Here is a 16,710-nt window from a genome sequence, read left to right on the forward strand (position 1 = left end):
TGATCCTCTGAGCAGAAACACAGCAGCTCCTAACCCTCGTGTCTGTAATTAAAAGCCTGACTCCTCGCTCCGTATCCACAGGCTGTCTGCTGCACCTGTCCCTCATTTGGCTCCTCGCTCTGATCTGGGCCAGCACATCCCTCACAGGCATACAGAGCAGCTTCTGCACGCGCTCAGTGGCTGCCACAGCCAGCAGCGAGTCAACGTCTGCCTTGTGTGAGGAACCTGGGGAGGAAACGCTCTCCAACAAAGTCAGCCTGTGAACAAACACGTCTTTTACCCGCTCCCTCACCGAGCTGTTCATCTCCTCTCCCTCTCAGCTCTGACTGATAGAGTGCAGCGACTTAAGTCTGCAGCCAGTTACTCCACTTGTCTTTGTAAATGACTTTCATCCCTCAGCTTCGCTGGTTTCCAGAGGCTTTACACATTAAAGGTGAAATCTCATTTCCCAGCATAGCAGAGCAGCGAGGCCACAGCTCAGTAAGACTGCTTCAGGTACTGACGGTAACAGCTTGTCTCCTGATCACTGGATGACTCCTGCTCCCTGCTGTGATGAAACCTCACACCAACACACGTACCTAACCTTGATCATGTGGTAAAGTAAAGGATGTGATTGTTGCTGGGAACAGACAGAAGAGCCTGAATAACAACTCTGCTCTGGGAGAAATCCTAATTTTCAGGTTTCACTCCTGCCTGGACACATTTCTGACTGACAGGGAGTGTTGGGATGAGAAGTTTCAGGGTGGAACTAATAATTTTCATTACCAATGCTTGATTGTTTTCTTTTTAATAACTCTTTTTTGGGGGGTTGGCTGAGGATTGAATACACTCTTAGAATGGTTTTGTTTGACCAAATTCATCAAAACTTGAATGCCTCATATTTGATTGAAAACAGAATTAGTCTGATAATCACTACCTTGAAAAAATCAAAGTTGACAATGTGGCTTTTTTCTACCTTTGAACAATATGAAAAATGATTAAATCATTATTAAAATCTGTATACAAAGACATGATTTTGGAGTATTCACATGCAGTCAGGGATTTTTGCAGAACTGGAGACTGAGTATTTTCTCCCCAAAAACCATGGTATCCAAATGAGGAATCTTTCAGAGCCTGAATCAGAAACAAAATTTATGAAACTGAAACATTACCCAATACTTTTTGCAATGCAATATGAAGCAATAATGGGAATGCCATGATGCAGCAACTGACTTATAGCTAAGCCACGCCCCCTGCACTCAAACTATGAACATTCAGTGACAGGTGCTATGGCAGGTGACACAGTAGGAGACTTTTCACAGTATGCAATATTGTTTTTGGAGACAGAATGGTCTCATGTTATCTAGAGGTCACCAAACCACACTAAAATACACATCAGTGGAATATCTGAATCATTATATTGTTGAGAGGGTCAATAAAAAGCTTTAGTTACCAGACAAAAATTCCTAAACATTGGGTTGATGCTGAAGTGTCTGCAGTTCCTGTAGCGTCCACTAGAGACTGACTCCAAAAGTTCCAGAAACCTCATACACACCTTTTCAGAAAGCCGATCTTTACAGTGGAAATAAACCCATTTGCAGGCTGGTTTTAAGCATTATTTCAGTCTGAATTGATCATTTTTCTGTGAGCACACACTGAACAAGGGGCAGAAAGCAGCTGGATGTTATTGATTGTTGAGACTGATCTTGCACTATCATAACAGACTTGTGTGGACTTACTTTGCACCATAGTGTTGACCAATATAAAGGAATGTAACGATTCACTCAACTCACACTTCATTACGATTCCTGATACTAGGCTAAAGATGCATTTTTCTCATAATTTCTTTAACAGAATGAGCTTGCAGAAAAACTATGACTGAAAAAAGTTCTTTTAATTATTTCTGCAACTGCAAAACACAAACCATGCAATGAATGCAAAATTTAAAACACACAAATACTTGAATGTATAAAAACAACAAAATATATTATCTCTTATAAAAACATTGAAGAGAATCCCTTTTTTAATGTTTTGAGGTTGGTTAAACTGTGCGAAACAAAGTATGTTCTTTTTCAAAAGTGCAAGAGAAATTATATTTTATTAGAATAACAAAAAAATATATAGACAAAACGACTTTTTAAATAAATCTGACATCAAAATAACTAAAGGAATAATATAAACAAACAAAATACCTCCAACCTCAGGTTTGCATGTGTTCCTAGTTTAGGACTTTCATGTTTTGTTTAAATAAAAATCAACCATCTGCTGTTGAAATAGGGCACTGTGATTTTTTTTTTTCTCAGCCAATTTTAATCGTTACATATTTTTATAGATTTTTAACTGTCTGAGATGCATCGTTACATCTCAATCAATGTATTGATATTTCAACTCGCTAAACAAGAGTCTCCAAACAGCTTTTCTCATTCATTTGACTTTCTGCATCACTACTTAATATTTCCATCAATGACACAAATGAGGGAGACATGAATGGAGGTTCACAGAAAGCAGAGAAGTTTGACAGCAGGAATTTAGGAAGTATTAAAAGAAACCAAAGAGATGCATGAGCCAGCGCTTGATGCCAGGACTAGAGGAATGATGGAGGACAAACTCAGGATGGAGTGATAGTTACGGCTTATTTATAGAAAAAGAGGAAGATGCTCTTTTCTGTGACAAGGCATGATATTTGTATCATTTTGGATTTGTAACCTGAAATTCCTTGAAAAGTTATGGAAGTCGAAGAGGCACAACATGCAAACACACTTTGATACACACAGTGATGGTGTCTTAGCCCTGCACGGCCTCTATTACTTCCAGTGATGCAGCTCTCTGAAACCTCTTGAGGAGTTTTATCTTCAGCACTTTACAAACCAGCATCTTACAGTTCTTCTTCCAGCACAGGGTATAATACGAGCAGCATGCAGAGAAATGGACTGTTATCATAAACCCTGTTAAATCGTCTTAATCCTTCACTCACAGCCGCTCTAATTGCTCTTAACCTCTCAGGAATAACAGACTTGATGTGATTTCCTTAATTGCAGAGCGCTCTTATTTCCCACTTGTTTGCAGAGAATTCACTGCAGCCTGAAATTACTCCTGATTCCAAACGGCGCCTGGAGGAGGCACAGTTTGTCTACAACATGTGTGCCGTGCCTGGCACTGAGCTGTTTTCTGCGAGGGCAGCCCTGATCCATTCAGTTTCTGTTCTGTTTCTGCGCTCTTTGGATCTGCGCTTCCTGGAGGTGCAGCCTTGAGCTTTGTGAAGCGCTCAGAAATCACGGCGTGCCATCGGCAGAAAACATCATCCCCTCTCTCCCACACGATGTCGATAGAGCAGAAAGGAGAGATTTTTAACAGAACCACAGGGTGAACGCTTATTCAACTTTAATGTTTGTCAGAGCAGCAGCAGCAGAGAGGAAGCAGACAGGAGGCTTTGGGTCAAACAAGCCGAGAGGAAGAGCAGGGACCCGGCTTTACACTCTATGTCTGAATCTGGGATGATTATGTGAGGTTTTGGATTCAGAGATGAGAGAAATGTTAGAATGAAATGTTGGAGGAGAAACCAAGCATTTACTGAGTAACAGCACATCATGTCAAGTGTATTCATTATGAGGAGATGTTTAAATATACAGGAGGAGTAACAAGGTCTCCTCCCAATATGCTGCTGTGGAAATATTAGCCATTTTATTTCAACACTCCGGGCTACAAGACAAATTATTCTCCCACTGCTTTCTTGGTCTTATCATGTCGCAGCACATTTGCAGCTTAATTAATGAGCACAATTGATGTTTTACCTTTCAGAAGTTGTTTATCAGAGTTTTCCACGAGCACCGCCTCTGACCAACACAACGAATGAAATCCAGAGAGAAAGGTGCAGGAACCTCGGCTGAAGGGAGGACTGTGTCCAGAAGAATCAGAGCTTTATACACATGTAAGGAGTGGTTTCTGAGTCAGAGCTTCAAAGAATTGTCTAACTACATTTCTAGATTTTTCCCCTGGTATTAAAAGTGATTCACATGTAAATGAGTTTCAATGACGTAGTATTTCGATCTAGAGCTTATGTAGAGTGGGTTGACATGCCTTTTGGAACAGGGGTATAAGGTGGTTTACACACAAGAGGAACAGGATATACTTGGGAGAGGGCAGCATTGTTATCAAAGAAGACCAATGACCACTGTCCCCGGGCCACTTCCACCAGCTCTTCTGGGGGGATACCGGGGCGTTCCCTCTCCAATCTCTCATTGTGTCTTGAGTCTACCCTGAGGTCTCTTTCCATCCTCCTTGAGCATGCCCAAAACACCTTCCCAGGGAGGCATCTGGGAGGTATCCTCACCAGATGCCTGAATCACCTCATCTGGCTCCTTTTGATACCGAGGGGTGGCAGCTCTACTCTGAGCCTCTCCCAGATGTCTGAGCTCTGAACCCTATCTCTAAGGCTGAGCACCAGACACTCTGTGGAGAAAACTCATTTCACCCCCTTGTAATCCTGATCCTGTCCTTCGATCACTACCTACAGCTCATGAGCAAAGGCGAAACAAAAAAAGAAGCCTGAGCTTAATAATAACTCAAATAAATCTGCCTCCAGTGATACCATCGTTATCCTGTTGTAGTCACCTTGGGGTCTCAACAAAGAAAAACAGATCAAACATTTTCTGTTTTCATGATTTTAAATCAAATTTCTTATTTATTTTTTATCTCAAAACTCAGTTTTATTTAGTTCAACAATAATGGTATAATTTCTGATTTTAATATTTGAAGGCATTTTGTAACCTCACACTTTTGGAACCACTGGGCTTGATACCTTCAAAAACATGTAAAAACAGTCTGTGATGCTTGAGCCGTTCATCCTGGTATCATGTGGGAAACACTGAAGACATGATGAACGGTAAATGTTGAAGAACTGTTAAGTAGAGATGAGGTTTGGAGCAGCTCAGCTGAAACCTCACCAGAGAAGACTCACTGGCTTTTTTTAAAGGGGTGTTTAATGGCCGGACCTTGAATTACTTGTCTTTGGTGAGAGGAATTCAATCACTAGAGGAAAATCCAAAGCAAAACATTAGCTAATAGCCCAACAACCTTTGATTAAGCCTCTTAAATCATTCCTCCATATATAATAATGCATTTAAAACAAACCCAAACTAACCACAAGAGAAACACTCAGAGAAGACAGCCTGACAACAAGCGATCAGACATAATCAGCTTCAAATGTCCCCAGGACACTAGATGAGTCTGCTGAAAATAACCCCACATATCTAGATCACAAAACCAGACTATCCCAGTTCAAAGTGAAGCTGTGTTTGGATCAAAGGGACCAAGAACTTTTAGTTCCTGATAAAACATTCCCTAGAACCAAATAGATGTTGCCTGTTGTTGGTCTGCTTTAAGGTTAAGGATATTTAGCCAAGAGATACATCAATATGTTATTTTCAGGGCGGAATTGTAGTTAAAGAGGCTGATAACCGATGTTTAGAGCAGATATTTGTTTGCAATAAAAGTGAAAATATTGATGTCTAATTTTTGAATAATACAAACTCTGACACTTAACTTTGCTGAAATGTCTTGAAGCATTTGTTTATTCAACAGCTCCCAGGTTCAGCAGCATGTCTTATAAAGTTCAATGAAAACTTAAAAAAACAGAGACTGGAATGTTACAATTTTAAGAGTTTGCTGCCTACACTTGCCTTCGAAACATGTATCTGCTCTCCAGAGCTTCTCCTCTCGACAAAACCTTTTCTCCTCTCTGCAGTGAGTGTGAGCACTGTGCATGCAAAGCTCTCACTGCTGATTGGCTGTTACCTGTGCCATGGCTCTGCATGTAACCAAAACCAGATGCTTCTGTGGGTGGGGCAATGCTAGAGAGAGATTAGTGACTTCAGTCAGAGCAGTGTGGCAGTATCAGAGCCAAAATAACACAGTTTTAAGTTGATTTTTTTATCGGCCATCAGATTTAAGAAAGGCAGATGCCGAAATGCCTCAAAATGCCAAATACTTGGCTGATAGGACCGGCCAATCATCGGTCTATCCCCAATTCAGCCTGTGCTGGTTTGAACACGCTTTATTTCACTGCAGATGGATTTGTTGACACTTGAAGGGAGACAGGCTCAAGCCCACATCTGAAGCCAGTAAGCCATTTCTAAAAGCCCCAAACAGCTTTGAGCAAAAAAACACTGGACCGAGCGCTCCTCTGTCTAAAGCATGAAGACAGCAGAGATGGAGCCGTGTTTGAGTTTCAACAGGAGCCTGATGATTGAGGACTTTTAGCGGGATGTATTCTTCTCAGACAGCTTTAGGTCATCATTGAATACTGATCTGATAAGAATTTATGACACGTGTATCAAACTAAACTATGACACATTCCCCCAAACTTCTGTGTTTGAACGGCTGTTGTACACTGGATATCCACTGACACGTTCAGCTGAAGGTCTCCAGTTTACAGGGTCACTCTTTTAACTGGAACACCGGGAGCTGATGGAGACACATTTATAGTAACCCACTCAAAAGGGGCCATTGTTAAGGGGTTATTAGACCAAGTCTATCACAGCTGGAGGTCATCTTATTGTGGACGGAGGGAGGGGAAATAAAACCACTGTGGCTGCTCCACCAATCAGAATCATACAGCTTAAATTCCCTGGAAAGCATTACTCCCTAGATGGGGCCGATTTCAGGAGCCATTTTTCCCTTCAGAAATACATTTAGACCTTTGTTCAGACAGTCTAAACACAGCTCAAAGATGAGACACTCAAAGCGGCATATAGAGAACAAAGTCCAGCAGGGTCCAGTAGTCCAGATCAGTATGGATGTTGTAATCAAAGGTACACGTGCATGTCCTGCCTTGTGTCAGAAAAGATCAACCAGTTTTTCAAGACAAAATAAAATGATGAGTTTCAAAGAGAGCTGCTGTTATAGAATTCAGAGTAGAGAGATGGACTGAATCCAGAGACTTTAAGGTGGAAGCTGCAGCATGTCTGTGAATAATATCACCGTTATCTAAGAATGTCAGAAAGACTGCTTCAACTGTTTTACACAAGACACAGAGACAATAGGATGCTAGGATGATTTGGAAATGGTGCCTGGGCATGTTCTCCTCTCTGAAACAGGACCATTGTTGGTGCCAGATGATCACTGACGGCTCATGATAACAAACATTAAACCAGGATACAGACAGAGTCCTGAGGCTTCCTGCAGCTCTCTAAATATTAGCTTCTCTTCACCACGGAGGAAATGAGTCCACTCAGTGACTTATTAGGTCTTATCACGTCTGAGCAGCCTAATTAAAGCCGCCTGAAGCCGATGTGTGTTCTTCAGAAGGTTTGAGCGGGTAAAGTGAATGAATAATGTTTATTTTATTCCTCTAAAGGACAAATGTCAGACTCTTCCTGCAGCCTGTGGGAGCACCGGAGGACACACGGGTCACACAAATATCTGATTTGCATCATGACCGTGGGGAAGAATACATCCCGAGAAGACAAACAGGGAATCCAGAATCAGACTGAAGCTCTGGGGGTGTTTATTCAGAAAACAAGTTTGTTCTCCAATAATCACTGGGCCTGGGAGGCTGTGGTTTGTGAACAGGAAGGGGAGAGATTTCTTCAGCAGAGACTCCCCCATCCTCACTTCTTCTACACAGCCGCCGTCCTTGTTTACTTTGAGCTCAGCTCATTAATAAGAGCAGACTGTCGCAGACTGACCTTCCTCTGCCTCTAAAGGCAGCAGATAGGTGTGTGTATGTCTGTGTGTGTGTGTGTGTGTGTGTGTGTGTGTGGGAGTCTGGGAGTGTACCGTACGTGTGTCAAAGGCGAAAAGCACAAGGTTTCTACAGTGATGAATGAACAGTAATCCAGCCAATGCACCGTGGCTCATAAACGTACAGGAGCCCATGTGATTCTCATTTCTCTGTCACAGAGCTGTGACCCGGAGCCAACTTTGCTTTCAGAAGAACACTTCATGTTCACAGCTTCAATCAGAGCTGATTTCACCCAGTCAGAGGAAAAACCACCAACAGACTGGCTTAAAATGGTACCTGTCCTGAGGTTGTTACCCTCCAGGTTTGAAGGATGTACGTAATACATGAGAAGTCACCGACATGATAGCACGTACTTACGTCTTTCAAGATTATAACTTAATGCAGAATGTTTAGACTTTTCATGGCTGCAGCAGTGGCACCCTAATAGTGTGTTCTCATGTAATTCTACTCCTGACTTCTTTACAATCCTGCATGAATTTTCTGACTAAACTGGAAGAAACACAACTCAGTGCTTCTCTTTGTTATTTCTTCAGATTCCAGATACAGTGCCCAGGTTCCCCAAGTACAGCATCAACCAAACACTGACAGAGCAAGTGACTGAAATATTTGTCAGATTGAAAAAAAACTGAGACATCTCAGCACTTTGTGTATAGCAACATTTCTCACATGTCTACAAAAAGTACTTTAAGTCTGCTGAACAATTTTTCAGTAATTCTCAAAGATGGAACAGTGCTTAATCTCCTGAAGGAGTCTGAAATAAGATATCCATCACAGTTTTTGAAGAGAAAAGACAGAGACTTGGAAAAACAGCCAATGATTTGGCTATAGTGTTTACTAACCCTGCTGATCTATTCGGTCTTGCCAAACTTGAAAAATATCCTTTGGTCTCTGGCTAAACATAGGAGGTAGGGTAGAGAAGTGAAGCTTCCATCAGAGTTTTTTGGCCTGGCATCTTTTTGATGTAGCAAATTTCCAGGTAGCTTCTCATTTTATTCATAATCTTCAACATCTTCTTTCACATTTCTAGCTAAAATTCCTCCAAATGAGATTTAAAAACTGTACCAAGAGCCAAATTTCCTAGATTTGTGGAATCCATAAGGCACTTGTGTTTTGGTTCCTCTTATCCTGATACATTGTTTATGCTGAAATCCTGAGGTTAAATTCAATACTTTTTTTAAAAACGTTTCAAAATGTCTTACGACCTTATTGCAACTTTATTCCTTCTCAGCAACCAATCTTTGAAGATTGTGGTTTGCATTTTAACATAAATTAGGTAAACTGAGAAGGAATAAAGCTTGAAAGAATAAATGAAAACTAAAGGCAGGTTAATTGACATTTCCATTTCCACAAAAAGTAACAGCAGTTACTCAAGGCCAACTTGCAGAAAAAAAACAAGAATTTTATTTCAGCATTGTCAAAATTTAGGACATGTGCTTGAGATTGTGATATTTGCTGTCTATCAGTGTTACATACAAACGGCTACTACACTACTGTACAAACTGAGTTTGTTGTCACATTAGCAGGATACGACGGATATGTTGGGCTGCTGGCGCTACATGTAGCCCGCGCCTCACAAAATTACAACTTTGCTTGTTGTCACGTCTCAAACAACAGGGTTACGTAACTGTATGGATAAATAACTTATCTAATCGCGTTATATCCAGTAAAAAGTTGATTTGAACAAAGAAAATTTGTTTCAGAACAACTGAGATCAGGGGAAGCTGGGGGAAGCTTTCTCTAAATTGTGAGAATCCAAGATCCCAGGTCATCAAAAGTCCAAGAAATGATCTCAGGAGGCTTGAGAAACTCTTGTGATCTAGAGAGAAATATTTTGAGATGCTAAGGCTTTTTCTTGATCCTCACGCTGGTCTGTGATGAGTGTGACGAGCAGAATGGTCATCCAGTCACCAGGTGTGGTTATTTTTGAAGGTTCAGACTAGGGCTGAACAATTTATCGTTTTCAGATCGAAATCACAACTTTAGACAATGCAATTTTGAGATCGCCAAAGCAGCAATTTTTTGCAGCGCTCCTGACTGACTCAGGATCTGTTGTGTCAAGTATGATACACATTCTGTTTTACAAATCTGTAGACAATCTAAATGTTAAAAGTGCTGTTAAGCAGGTCAACAACACAAAGCCTCTGTTTAGGAGTAGAAATTGATGAAAACAAATTATTTATCATCACTATTGATGATTAAAAAATCGTTGCAATATCTGCCAGAAAAATTAGATCTTTTCCTAAAATCGTTCAGCCCTACATGTGAAGCTTGATTTGAAGAAAATTGTGAATCGAATTGAAATCACAATATCTGCCAGAAAAATTGCAATTCAATCTTTTCTTAAAATCGTTCAGCTCTAGTTCAGACCCTGAAAACATTTTTGAACCAGACGGACTGTCTCAGTGGCGGATACATGGAACTGTCTGTCTGGCGTGTCAGGTTAGTTTGTAACAGTCGCAAGGAGGAAAATAAATATTCATGGATACATTTGGAGTCAAAGCTTGAATACCAATAAAATTTAATACCTCATAACATTACGATTAAGACTTTTGACTACTTTTTAAGGGCCTTAATTTTCCCACAACTGATTTATCAACTTTTAATTCTTTTTAAGACCCCGCGGACACCTTGTGATAGCAAGACACTGCTTTTCAGCATCAGTCACTCAATAGTTTGATTACCATTGAATTTTTCCTCAAAATAAAACTGTCGGCCCTGACCACGCACACTCAAAACAGGTAGAAACAAAGCACTGACTGAAAATCATCATCTCCAGCTTGTTTACTCTCTAACTCACCCTCCCTCCTGCTGCTCTCTGACCCGCTCACAGCCTTTCTGATGCCTTCACAGAGGCTCAGGAACACCAACATCTGCACAGAACACATACCTATCAGCACATACCTATCAATAATACAGAAACTAACCCAACCCTTTCTGGAACTTGTCTTGTTCAGCAGTATCAGACCTTTGACAAATCACAACAGACAAGGAATACCCACTTAATAGGAGCTGACGGTAGCAGGACCATTTGCCCTATGTGTTGTCTGTTATGCATAGATCTATCAACCTTTGATATGTTCACCTAAGCCTGAAACAACTGCAGCAAACATACAATCCACCATCCAGCCCTCCTCTGACACCTCTTTATTTCACCTGCAGCTCTCACCTCCACTTAACCCAAGCTGCTGGAGCAGGCAGGTGGGTGCTGAGCTTCAACAGGTGTTCTTAACATGACTCAGGAACGTGTTAATGACCTGTCACATTCACAGCCAGGACTCTCTGACGCAGCTCCTGTTTACTCCTGACATCATGTGGGGTTAAAGACGCTCCTCTGTCGAACTGGGATCAGGGCACTGCCTGAAATATCTGCTCTGATGTCTGTTCAGTCAAAAACGTTACAAACCAAACGGTAAAGTCACAGAAGTGCACGAGAATCAGGGCAACAGACACCAGAGAGGAGCTGAGTGTGATGTTTGTGAGCTGTGATGTGTGCGGTCTCTTGTGGCCTTTTCAACACTCACCATTCTCACTCCAGATAATCAAATATGGCAGCGTGGGCAGCAGCGCTGACAGACGAGGTACCGCTCAGACTGCATTGAGGGCTCAGGGATGAGGACAGAGGGACAAACACGCAAAGTCAAGAGGCAAATGGACCACAAGTCAGCGTGTAACAGGGTAAAACATGGCTGACAAGCTCATTGTTTTGTTTTTTCATCACCGAGGTCACATGGGAAGTGATAATTCTTTCAACCAATCAGCAGACCACAGTGTTTCGAGCTCCACCTTCTGCCATCAAAAGAAGGGTACCAAGAAGTAGGACAGTACTGACTGGTAATTTGGGGATCTTTCCCAGTTTTAGTCAAAGGAAACACCACAAAATGTGTGCTGTACTGGGACGAACCAAACTGAATTGCTTGGTGGAAACAGGTCTTAAGTCCCCAAGAAAGGCTGCATATTTAGCTGGGAATGCGACTGCACCTCCATCTGGTAACCACCTCCGTAATGAGATGTCAGATCGTGTCTGTCTTACTGAGATTGGTGACAGTTGATGGACAGACTGAGCAAGAGCTGCACGTCCTTATTACTCAATACATTATTTTTGGAAGCAGCGTTTTAAATAAACGAGTGAACTTTTCTTTTCCTGGTTCTGCTTCCATTGGTCTGTGAAAGGATCCCCTGCCTCTCTGATCAATCCATCAGCCCGCTCTGGAGTTTGACAGCGCTTATCACACACTTTGCTAATGTGTAACAGGCTCTCCCCGGCCTTGTAGACGTCCTCTAATCCAGTTCATAACAGCTCCTGTCATTTTAAGATGTCAAACTGGAGCTGAGGAGACGTAATCCTTGGAGGAGATCTGTGCAGAATAAGCTGGCTTTATCATCCAGGATTCAGCCTGCAAATGAGCTGATAACAAGCAGGCACAGAAACATCACTGAGGACCCTCTGATGGGATTTGTCAACTTTCCCAGACTGACAGATGAAACGATAACTCGGCTGATGTTTGCAGAGATGCATGTAACACGCATTTTACAACACAAGCCCTGGTTCTTTCTGAACGTCTACAATCAGTGCAGCAAAAGGTTTCCAGCAGCCTCCAAACCTCACATCATCACACACACATCCACACACACATTCACACACCATCAGTGAAAGCCTCCATTCAGCCGATCTGCCTCATTTGAATCAGAGGAGCGAGTATTGTTTGCCTAATAGGGTCCGTTCTGGGGAGGTTTCTGAATTCCCACAAGGACCAACAAAACCACACACAGAGTTCGGCTGCTGCAGCCTCAAAGAGACGCATCTTTTCTTCTCACTTTCTAAACATTTGCTTTGATTATTCAACTCAATCTGGCAAAACAAGCTGAAAAGTAAAAAAAAGTTTAACTTTATATTAGCACTGTTTACAAGCTTCTTGAAAGCTTTGTCTCAGTATAGTCAGTTTGGACTGGCATAAAATACCAAAAGATGCATTCAAATAGTTCAGACAGCAGGATCAGAAATATTTGGGTCTAAAGATGTAGTTTGAGATCAAAATAGTCTGAATATGAAAAATAATCCTGATAAAATCCAGCATGCCATTAAAACATCCTGACATATTTTGCCCTTATCGCCCCCTAAAAGAGAACTTTTTCCTTGTTCTAGGCAGAATTTGCTGATGTTTACAAAGCACATAACACTGCAGAAGACTGACCACTTATCATTTGGTATCAATATTGTAACAAATTACTGTAAATTTACATCAAAACTTCGACAGTAAAATCATGTTATGTTCAAATACAGCATTGTAAAAAACTTGGACTGCAAAATGTTAAAAAACTGGTCACCCTGCTGCCAGTATTTAACCGTTATTTTACAGCAGAGCAATTTTTTAAATTAGATCACTCAAGATTTTAAAAAGATTAATTCAAAATTCAAGATTTTTTGGTTCAAAAATTGATTTTTCTTTGTTTATGAGCTGGGTTGGAAGACAGTTGCTGCTTTTCTCCAGCAGAGGACTAGAATGTTTTTTTTTTTCAGAAAACGAACTTTTGACTCACGTGATGTGCATTTTTGGGGGAAAATATGGCTCCTGATATTGTCTGTAGACATCATCATCATTCAACTTTTTCATATGGTCAAAAAGGCAAAATAAGAATTAGAATTACCAAAGAATCACAATTGAAATCGAATTAGTATCATAGAAGAATCACATCAGGAGAAAAAAATATTGTACAAGATGTTATTTTAACAAGTGGAGGGCTGAAAAGTTCATAGCCTGACTAGGAAAAAGTTATGCCATAGTGATGAAACTTGGCATGCATAAATTCAACACTTTCTGACACGGCATGGTTAGTTTTCAGATTAAGTCATGCTGATGTAGTGTTTGAGGACTTTGAAAAGTAGAACCAGAGACATCTTGTGAATGTGGATAAAAATTGGCACCTTGGTGTTAGCAAATATCTGAAGAAAAAGCAGTTCACCCCCAAGGACATTCATACTAGCATGGTAGCTACAGTACATTAGGGGTTGATACTTAAGCTTTATCAACAGTGAAAAAGTTGGCAGCTGATTTCAAGGGGGGTAAAGGGGTTTGAAGATGGCCCAAGGCCCGGACGTCCTGCCACAGCAACAACCCAAGAAAACATCGACCTATAGTAAAATAAACCATGCTGTTAGTGTCAGAAAATGTTGAATTTATTGCGTGCCAAGTTTTATCATTGTGGCACTGTGTGTTAACTGTTAATGTTAAATTTAATGTAATGTAATGCAGTGTATGGCAGGGTCATGTCCACTGTGTTTCCTTCTCACTTATGGTTACAAAATATTGTTACAAGAAAAATATATTTTGCTGTACCGATGACCGATTTTAGAAATATTTAACAGACAGAGCATTCAGATGTCACTTTAAACGTCAAAAATATGTCCGAGGGATTAATAGTCAAAAATCGACGTCTAGTTACATCCATAACAGTGCAAACGTGTGTTTATGCTGCACCTGAACGCAGCACCCTAAGTGCTGACGTCTTCCTGTGGACCTGTGAACGCAGCACCGCTTGCTGCGACTCATAGCCACAGAACTTCCTGAAGTCTGTGATATGGTGAGTTCACTGAGCCGCCCAGCTAAGGGTCAGCGACGTGGCTGCTCATCCATATCTCAAACTCCTGACTGAGCATGCTGACATGGTGCTGTGAAACGGTCCAATTCTCATCACACACACGTACTAGCACACAGAGCCACACACGCTGACACACAGTGTGGGAATGTGACGGTTGGCGTAATGAGTATAAGCGGTGAAAGAACTGCGCAGCTACAGAGCGATCTGCGCCTCCTCTGCAGCTTCAAACTAACGTGTTCAGGATCTCACGGTGAAACAACCGACACCCAGCCCCGAGAGAAGCCTCCCTTAGCCGTGCTCCTACCTGGATCTGGGGGATGCCGCCCGGACCTTCCACTGATTCGGGCGAGTTGTCGAAGACTCGGTCCCGGTACAAAGACCACAGCCCGACGTTAGGGAGGAAAAGAAGAGCCGCTATAAGCAGCCCGGCGAACTGAAGCAGCCTCTTCTCTTTCCGCCTCATATCTCCGGAGAAAGCGTGAGAAGCAGCGGCGGTGGAAACCAGCGAGTCCCAATCCCCCGCTCTTCCAGGCGGAGACAACTTTCACTCTGACTGGGGGACGGACACCGGCGCTCTGACGCTCCACGGCTGCGTGTCCGCCGCTAGGGGGAGCGAACTGCTTCGCTTCCGCCGGAGTGGGAAAGGGGGTGATGGGGTTAAGATAGAAACTTACACTGTTTAAAATAAGATGCAATGAATCACATGAATCACGAATTAAGTAAAAAAAAGAAAAAAAGATAGTGTAAAAAGTGTGAATTGAAAAGATATAATACGATAAAAACGGGTTTGTTTGTTAATGTATTTTTATATTTCTTGTTCTTTTTTCCAGTATCACATACATGAACAAATAGATCAAAGTGGAAAAATAAAACTGTGTAAAATGAATAGAATTAAAATCAATAAATATTTTTCAATTCAAATATAACAGTGGATTTTACAAAGTGAAAATATTATTAAAGTAAATATGTATATAGGAATATGTAGGCCTATATTCAACATTCAAAAGCATGTTCAAAAAGTTTTAAAACAGCAGTTGTTACATGGACATATTTAATTTATTATATATATATATATATATATATATATATATATATATATATATATATATATATATATATATATATATATATATATATATATTATTTTTTTTATTATTTTTTTTTCATTGCAAAATTTAGTGTTGTGAATCTGAAATGTAAGCAGTTTTATTATTAATATTGTTTGTTTTTGTTTTTTGTGCTGAAAGAAGAATAAAAACAGACATGTTTTTAACTATATTCATACAAGTTTCTTACCTTTTCTTTTCTTTTAGTCCACCTTTTAAAACCAGTCAGAGACAAAGTGGTTAGTGGTCTCAGTTTAAAGTTCACATGGACAACAATGGGTATCATTGTTCATTTATTGCACATGTATTGAAGTTCTGAATGGATTTTTAAAAAAAAAAATATTTGTAATACTCAAAAGTATTAAATGGATGTGTCAGCTTAGCACAAAAAAAACACAATATGTTTAACTAATTGCTGTATTGCATGTGTTTGGCAGGATAACATGGATGGAGAAATCTTAAGTCAGGTGGAAACTCCTGATGATGTTCTTTGACCTCATGACAACATGTGCTGCCTTCAGGTAAACCTTGGAAATGAGACAACTATTGTTTTAAGAGGTTATGTGGTTTGTTCAAGGAGAGATTATATTCAGTTTAAAGCTTGTAAACCCTCACAATAGGAATCTGAACTAACAGAAGGATATAAATGGCTAAAGTGGAGAAAAAAATGTATATGATCCATTTTCATTCACATGAAAGTCCCTGTGTGACTCTTAAAGGGTTTTTGGGATTCTGCAGTTTTTAGGGGATTGCTCAAACGACAGAAATTGAGTCTTCTGTCTTGAAATTCATTTAATTGTGGGACTATTTTTATTTCCATGACTGGTGTCAGAAAATGTGGTCAGCATAACCGGCACAACCAGTTTGGCTCAGCTGGAAGAACTAGTTTCTTGTATTCAGAGGAGAAAACCTTGTCACACTGGTCTTAGGCCTGGTTTAAAGGATTACTCCAAAACATGTGGCGTGATGGCTTTTGATCTATACGTCATGAAAAAATGCATGAATGGATTATTCAATGTAAATTATGTTTCTGCTCTTTTTTCAGCAGTCAGGAAAAGAGGAGTTATTTGTGCAGATGAATGTGCAGCAGCTCTTTACCATAAGATGTTGTTTTGACTGCAGAAAGACTGAATCAGTGACAACATTAGAAAACCCTCTGTATGGCTGTGTGATGGTATGGTATTCAGCTCATCACTCCTGCTTTTGTTAACACAGCTTGTGAATTTCTCAATTGAGAAGGTTTAAAACTTGAATCAAAATAACTTCCGCATTCAGGAAATACTCATC

General features: G+C 40.6%; 1 protein-coding gene across 1 annotated transcript in view; it reads right to left on the reverse strand.

The window, feature by feature from the left end:
- LOC141791872 (polypeptide N-acetylgalactosaminyltransferase 10-like) overlaps positions 1-14,910 on the reverse strand; it is a 113,546-nt gene extending 98,636 nt beyond the window's left edge. The window contains exon 1 of the mRNA XM_074672567.1: positions 14,622-14,910. Within this exon, the coding sequence (XP_074528668.1) occupies positions 14,622-14,780 (159 nt within the window). The 5' untranslated portion in view covers positions 14,781-14,910. The remainder of the gene's footprint in view (positions 1-14,621) is intronic.
- Between the last annotated feature and the right edge of the window lie 1,800 nt (positions 14,911-16,710).

Source organism: Halichoeres trimaculatus, unplaced genomic scaffold (assembly GCF_033239565.1).
Source record: "Halichoeres trimaculatus isolate MK-OKI-2021-1 unplaced genomic scaffold, fHalTri1.1 fHalTri1_scaffold_6, whole genome shotgun sequence".
In the NCBI taxonomy this organism is placed as follows: Eukaryota; Metazoa; Chordata; class Actinopteri; order Labriformes; family Labridae; genus Halichoeres; species Halichoeres trimaculatus.